Source organism: Pollicipes pollicipes, unplaced genomic scaffold (assembly GCF_011947565.3).
Source record: "Pollicipes pollicipes isolate AB1234 unplaced genomic scaffold, Ppol_2.1 Scaffold_5724;HRSCAF=6776_pilon_pilon_pilon, whole genome shotgun sequence".
Classification (NCBI taxonomy): domain Eukaryota; kingdom Metazoa; phylum Arthropoda; class Thecostraca; order Pollicipedomorpha; family Pollicipedidae; genus Pollicipes; species Pollicipes pollicipes.
In genome coordinates this window covers 44,769,191-44,776,375 of record NW_023596746.1, presented here as the reverse complement: position 1 = coordinate 44,776,375, position 7,185 = coordinate 44,769,191, and the positions used below count along the sequence as shown (strand labels likewise).

The 7,185-nt window shown below is 61.2% G+C and overlaps 1 protein-coding gene across 1 annotated transcript in view; it reads right to left on the bottom strand.

Annotated features, from left to right (window-relative positions):
- Window positions 1-6,794, bottom strand: part of LOC119103099 (DNA-directed RNA polymerase II subunit RPB1-like) — a 13,331-nt gene extending 6,537 nt beyond the window's left edge. Inside the window, 4 exon segments of the mRNA XM_037226548.1 lie at window positions 631-768; window positions 2,141-2,370; window positions 3,105-5,319; window positions 5,321-6,794. Coding sequence (XP_037082443.1) covers window positions 631-768; window positions 2,141-2,370; window positions 3,105-5,319; window positions 5,321-6,754 — 4,017 coding nt within the window. The 5' untranslated portion in view covers window positions 6,755-6,794.
- Between the last annotated feature and the right edge of the window lie 391 nt (window positions 6,795-7,185).

The window sequence follows — 7,185 nt, the reverse complement described above, 5'->3', positions numbered from 1 at the left end:
GAGAGAGAGAGAGAGAGAGGGAGAGAGAGGAGAGAGAGAGAGGAGAGGAGAGAGAGAGAGAGGAGAGAGAGAGAGAGAGAGAGAGAGAGAGAGAGAGGAGAGAGAGAGAGAGAGAGAGAAGAGAGAGAGAGGAGAGGAGCGAGAGAGTGAAGAGAGAGAGAGAGAGAGAGAGAGAGAGAGAGAGAGAGAGTGAGAGAGAGAAAGTGGCAGGTGGGAGAGACCCTCTCTCTCTTCCCCCCCCCCCCTCTCTCTCTCTCTCTCTCTCTCCTCTCTCTCCCTCTCTCTCTCTCTCTCTCTGTCATCACTATGTCCCACCTGCGGTGATCTTGCGAGCCGACCGTGGGGATGCTGTTCACACTCCCGGAACGAGATGTTGCTGTCCGTAGGGGCACATATCCCGCTCATAAGGACAATGTCCTCTCTCGAGGACTTAATGTCCCTCTCTCTCTCGGGGTTACTACGACTCGCTCCCGAGGACACTATGTCCCTCTTCTGGAGACACAATCCCATCTTCTGGTGGCTTTATGCCCCTAACCCCAGAGACACTATGCCCCTCCTGCCGGGGAAACAGAGCACCGTGTCCGACGGCACCACCAAAGAGCCGGGCAGTACCGCGTGCGCTCTCCTCACCTTCATCAGCGACGTGCCGTCCGTCTCCAGCAGCCACTCGGCGATGTGCTTGACCTCGCCCGTCTCCGTGATGACGACACGCTTCTTGTTGTCCGTCGACGGCAGGTGCATGTAGACTTTTTTAATGGATTGGATGCCCTGTCGAGCGGGGACGGCCATCATCAGCGGCAGCCCGGCCTGACAACAGCAGGCGTCGCCCAGCGGCGTGACCACGATCGACCGCAGCGAGCGACGGCGGGCAGCCCGGCCTGACAACAGCAGGCGTCGCCCAGCGGGGTGACCACGATCAGCCGCAGCGAGAGGCGGCGGGCAGCCCGGCCTGACAACAGCAGGCGTCGCCCAGCGGCGTGACCACGATCGACCGCAGCGAGCGACGGCGGGCAGCCCGGCCTGACAACAGCAGGCGTCGCCCAGCGGCGTGACCACGATCAGCCGCAGCGAGAGGCGGCGGGCAGCCCGGCCTGACAACAGCAGGCGTCGCCCAGCGGGGTGACCACGATCAGCCGCAGCGAGAGGCGGCGGGCAGCCCGGCCTGACAACAGCAGGCGTCGCCCAGCGGCGTGACCACGATCAGTCGCAGTGAGAGGCGGCGGGCAGCCCGGCCTGACAACAGCGGGCGTCGCCCAGCGGCGTGACCACGATCAGCCGCAGTGAGCGGCGGCGGGCAGCACGGCCTGACAACAGCAGGCGTCGCCCAGCGACGCGATCTGTCAGGTCACGTCTCGGAGAAAGCGGACTTATGAAGATAAATAAAAGAGCCTGCAAGCGGAGAGTCATGTTGAGCGGCCTCTCTTCTGCAGCGTCATGTCGCTGTACCGTAACTCACCTCTGCAGTCATGTCACTGATCCAGACTCGCCTGCCGACCCGCCACTGATCCCGACTCGCCTGCCGACTCGCCACTGAGCCCGACTCGCTTGCCGACACGCCACTGAGCCTGACTCGCCTGCCGATCCGCCACTGAGCCCGACTCGCCCGCCGATCCGCCACTGAGCCCGACTCGCCTGCCGACCCGCCACCGAGTCTGACTCGCCTGCCGACCCGCCACTGAGCCTGACTCGCCTGCCGACCCCGCCACTGAGTCAGACTCGCCTGCCGACCAGCCACTGAGCCTGACTCGCCTGCCGACCCGCCACTGTGCCTGACTCGCCTGCCGACTCGCCGCTGAGCCTGACTCGCCTGCCGACTCACCACTGAGCCTGACTCGCCTGCCGACCCGCCACTGAGTCAGACTCGCCTGCCGACCCGCCACTGAGCCTGATTCGCCTGCCGACCCGCTACTGAGCCTGACTCGCCTGCCCACTCGCCACTGAGCCTGACTCGCCTGCCGACCCGCCACTGAGTCAGACCCGCCTGCCGACCCGCCACTGAGCCTGATTCGCCTGCCGACCCGCCACTGAGCCTGACTCGCCTGCCCACTCGCCACTGGCCGCCACTGAGCCTGACTCGCCTGCCGACTCGCCACTAAGCCTGGTTCGCCCGCCGACCCGCCACTGAGACGCAACCACCCACCTGCAGAGTCATGTCGCTGAGCACGTTGGCCTCGATGCAGCGGAGGAACATGTCATCCTCCATCTTGTCCAACTGCTCGACCTCGTCGGCGACCTTGGAGTCGTCCGAGTTTATGATGCGGATGCGCAGCACCAGCTTCTCGGCGTTTTCGTCGTTGAAGATGCAGTTCAGGCCGTCGCCGAAGCCGGCGTTGATCTTCTCAGAGATCTGCTCCATGGTCAGCCTCTGGTCTGCGGCCGGCAACGGGGTGATGAGGCGGCGCCAGCGGATGGCAGGTGTCGACACAGAACACGGGCTTCGCAGTCCAGACAGCTGGCTTCCGGCACCCAAAAGGAACCTGGCTGGCATTCGGTAACAGGGTCGGCAAACCAAAGGACAGCCAAAAACAGTGGCAAATTGTCGTCGGATGAAATTTGACAGAAACTTCTTCATAAGTCACTGAAAGCATAACTGAATGTCGCGCCTCATTCTTGCTTGACAATTAGGTAAGGCTGTTACGAGCTCAGGTATAAATCTGACAGCGATAATTCAGTCATTCAATCGTTGCCGTCGCAAACACACATTTGCTCAGGCGCTCCGTGAAGGGATGTAAACTGCAGTTCGTCTTGATCACTTACAGCCGAAACTGAACCGCAAGCGTTTGACCACATATATAGACGCTGACAATACGTGTGGTCAAACCAACGCTATCAACTACGCGCGAACGCCAAGTTTCGAGCTGTCGAGAGATTTCGAGCCAACACGCCACGAGTTGAAATTTACCGCCGCATTTCAGTTAGCCATACTAAAGAACCTAGCGCGAGGAGTCCAAACACATATCCACAAAGAAAAGAAACTTACTCTTTTATTCACCTATCTGAAAAATATATTTGTTTTGGACTGACATGTCATAAACAAGTCGCAGCAGCACCAGAAATCGGATCGAGCATGACCGGCGACACCAGCCCCACCGGCCGGCACTCACCAGTCATCCGCTTGCGGTCCAGCTCGATACGCAGCAGCCAGGGGGAGATGCGGGTGAGGTCGAAGTCGAGCATCTTGCAGTAGAAGCTGACGAACTCCTGGTCCTCGGCGATCACCGTGTCCTGTGGGTCGGGGTCGTAGTAGATGGCCTTGTTGGCCATGACCTTTCGCAGCGTGGAATGTTCCAGGCGACACAGCACGTTCTTGGCCTTCTCTGCGTCGCGCGCGCTGGCGCCCGTCAGAAACACCGTCAACGAAGGCACTTTCGGCTTCTTGCTTACGTTGATAATCTCCTTGAGACGCGGCACGGCGAGCGTCACGTTCTTGGACGACACGCCAGCGAAGTGGAATGTGTTGAGCGTCATCTGCGTGACGGGTTCGCCGAGCGACAGGGCGGCCAGGGCGCCCACCATTTCGCCTGGGTTGGTCATGGCCTGGTGGAAGCGCGTGTCGATCTCGGCGATCAGCCACTCGAACGCCTCCGAGCTGAGCCGGTACTCCTCGGCCACGCGGCGCGTGCACAATGTCGAGCGTACTAGGCAAGAGAACAGGCTGGTGGCGTTGGCGTTGGCCGTCTTAGAGAGCTGGTCTTCGCCCCGCACCACCACGCAGCGCGACAGCAGCGTGCGCACACCCTCCAGCACCTTCAGCGGTCTCAGGTCGGTCGGCTCAGCCTTCTTGATGTGGAAGATCTTCTGGCTGTTCCAGATCATGCGCTCTAGGTTGCAGGGCAGTACGACGCGGCTCTCACCGGTGGGGAAGATTTGGCGCAGCTCCTGCCGGTCGCGCGAGAGGCTCTCCCACTCGCGCTCCAGCTCGCCGATCATCTCGGCCGAGCCCATCAGATCGCGCACGATGTCCTCCTGAAAGATGCGCCGCAGGTGCCGCTCGTTGGTCGTCTCGAACTTGAACTTGCGCCGGAACGCGGCGTCCGACAGCTTGATGGTAGGCAGCGACTGAAACTCAACGAACTCGCCGGCCAGGCCGTCCTCGCCGTAGCGCAGCTGCACCAGCTGCGCCGCCGAGTTGCGCACGGTGCCGTCGTAGTTGACCATGACCGACTCCATGGCCTTGATGAGGCGACGCTGGATGTAGCCGGTCTCGGCCGTCTTCACACCTGTGTCGATCAGACACTCTCGGCCGCCCATGGCGTGGAAGTAGAACTCGGTGGGCGTCAGGCCGGCCAGGTAGGAGTTTTGGACGAAGCCTCGTGACTCCGGTCCATAATCGTCCTTGACGAAGTGCGGCAGCGTGCGCTTGCGGAAGCCGAAAGGGATCCGCTTGCCTTCCACGTTCTGCTGGCCCACGTACGCGATGATTTGAGTGATGTTGATGGACGAGCCCTTGGAGCCGGCCACCACCATGGCCTTGAGGTTGTTGTACTCGCTGAGCGAGTTCGTGGCGGAGGCGCCGGTTTTGTCGCGCGCATTGTTGAGAATGCGGTTGGCGTGGTTCTCGAACGTCTGTCGCAGCGTGTTGCCGGGCGTGGGCTCCAGTTCGTCGTTGTGCGCCTTCTCAATCACCTGGATCACGTCCTCCTTGGCATTGCGGATGCCGCTCTGGATATCGGAGTAGGTCTCCGGGTCGGAGATGGTATCGTCGATGCCGATCGAATGTCCCTCGTACAGCAGCCAGGCGTTTACCACCGACTGGATGTCGTGGTAGAAGTGGCCGCAGATTTCGTGGCCCAGCTCCAGCCAGCAGATGTGCAGAAGCGAGCCGGCCGACGCGCCCAGCGACTTCTTGCACAGAATGCCCATGACCAGCTCGCCGTTGTCGACAAGCACCTTGGTGTCGCCGGGCGAGATCCACTTGTAGGGGCCGTGGTCTTCGTCGTCCGGGTGCAACAAGTGCGTGCGGATCATGTTCACTTTGCCCGGGATGATGAGCGAGAACAGCTGCTTGCCGGTCCACAACGGGCGCGGCTTGACCACGGCCGGCACCGGGATCTTGCCGTCCCACGTCGGCAGGAACATGAGCAGGTTCATCATCTCCTCCTTCTCTAGAAATACGTTGCGCTTGGTCATCTTGCACACGGCCGTCAGCGTGTCCTGCACGATGCCCATGACGGGCTTGTTGGACTGCGGCGTGATGATCATGCGCGGCGTAACGTGCATGTTTTCGATCTCGGCGCGCGTCTCTATCGACTGCGGCACGTGCAGGTTCATCTCGCCACCGTCAAAACCGGCGTTGTAGGGCGAGGTGACACTGAGATTGAATTCGAAATGTCGACCAGGGCAGTACCTTGACGCGGTGGCCCATCATACTCATCTTATGCAGCGTCGGCTGCCGGTTGAAGATGACCAGGTCACCGTCGACGATGTGTCGCTCCACTTTGTAGCCGCACTGCAGGTGCAGGTCAGACGGCTTCCGGCGGAAGCGCAGGTCAATGTGCTCGCCGTTGTCGCGGATTATGTACCTGGCGCCCGGGTACTGGTCGTTGCCTCGCTTCACAAGGTCCTGCATCTTGTCGGTGTTGAACGGCGTCACGATCTCCGGGTAGGTGAGGTTGAGCGCGATCGACTTAGGCACGCCCACCTGGTCGATACGTAGATTCGGATCGGCCGTGATGACGGTTCGCGCCGAGAAATCCACTCGCTTTCCCATGAGGTCGCCTCGGATGCGACCCTCCTTGCCCTCGATGCGCGCCTTGATGGTCTTGAGCGGTCTTGAGCCGCTCTTCTGCATGGCTCGCGGCAGACTCGGTATGTTATTGTCCGACAGCGTGGCCACGTGGTACTGCAGCATCTTGTGATTCTCGAGGATGACGTGCGCGGCGGCGCCGGCCGCCTCGCTTTTGATCAGCTCGTTGTTGGCCTTGATGATGTCGGCCAGCTTGTGTGTGAGGTCGTCCTGGTTCTTGGCTGAGCCGAACGTCATGACGGCCGGCCGCACGCAGAGCGGCGGCACCGGCAGCACCGTGATAATCATGTAGTCGGGCCGGGCGAACTTGAAGTCCATACCGAGCAGGAAGCACTCGTCGTCCGAGATGTGCTTGAAGATCTCGTAGACGCGCTCGGCGGTCAGGTTGATCTTCTTCTCCTGCGAGTTCTCTTTGACGTGCTTCCATTCGGCGGTGAGGTCGAGGCCCGAGCGGCGGATGCGCGGCTGGTACCGGCCGCAGCCGCCGCGGCCCTTCACACGGCCCGGGCCGTCGCCGCCGCCGTCCTTCTGCAGGTCCAGCTCGCCGCCGCCCTCGCACATGTTCTTACTCTTGCACAGGTCGTGCACGTGCGTCAAACGCTTGCGCGGCTGGCCTTTGGACTTGAGCACGATTTCCTTGATCTTAGGATTTGTCGGCGTGACGAGCAGCTTGGAGCAGTTGAAGCAGACGCAGCGCAGGATCTTGATGCCGGTGTTGAGGAAGCCCGGGTGGAAGACGGGCTTGGCCAGGTCGATATGGCCGAAGTGGCCGGGGCACTCTGTCATGTTGCCGGTGCACGTCTGGCAGCGTGAGAGCCTGTCGATGACGCCCTGGCGCGGGTCCATCAGGCCGCCCAGCTTGGGCCGGCCGCCCTCCATTGTCTCCGGGTACTTGATGCCGCCCTCGGTGACCGACATGCGGCGCAGCTCGTCCGGGCTCAGGATGCCGAACTGGATCCGCTTCATCTCGCGCAGAGGCGCCTTCGAGTCACCCGACGGCGCAGCCATGGCGGCGCGGCTGGGGCGTGGCTGGGGCGCGGCTGGGGAGCACCGCTCGGTCACTGGTCCGGCGCGCCCGCTCTGCAACAGGGCTGACGCGCCGTCAGTGCAGGGAGCGGGAGCGCCGCCAGAAGCACCGTGAGGGTTCATGTCAAGGTTACAGACATTTCAGCGGCATATGCTTGACTGATCCCACACACCATTTGCAAACCACCTGGACACCAAGTACTGGTATCAGGGAGGATACCACTCAATGACTATGACCACAAGGAAATTTGCATTTGAAATGTACTTCTGTGCACTACCACCATACGCCACCAGACGTAAATGTCAAATTAAATTTAATCATTGAAGTCAGTGCCAGACTAAAAAAAGCGTTATCAGCAAACAGTTCGGACATCTCGGTGGAAACACTGGTTAGCCAACACCAGCTAGCGAGT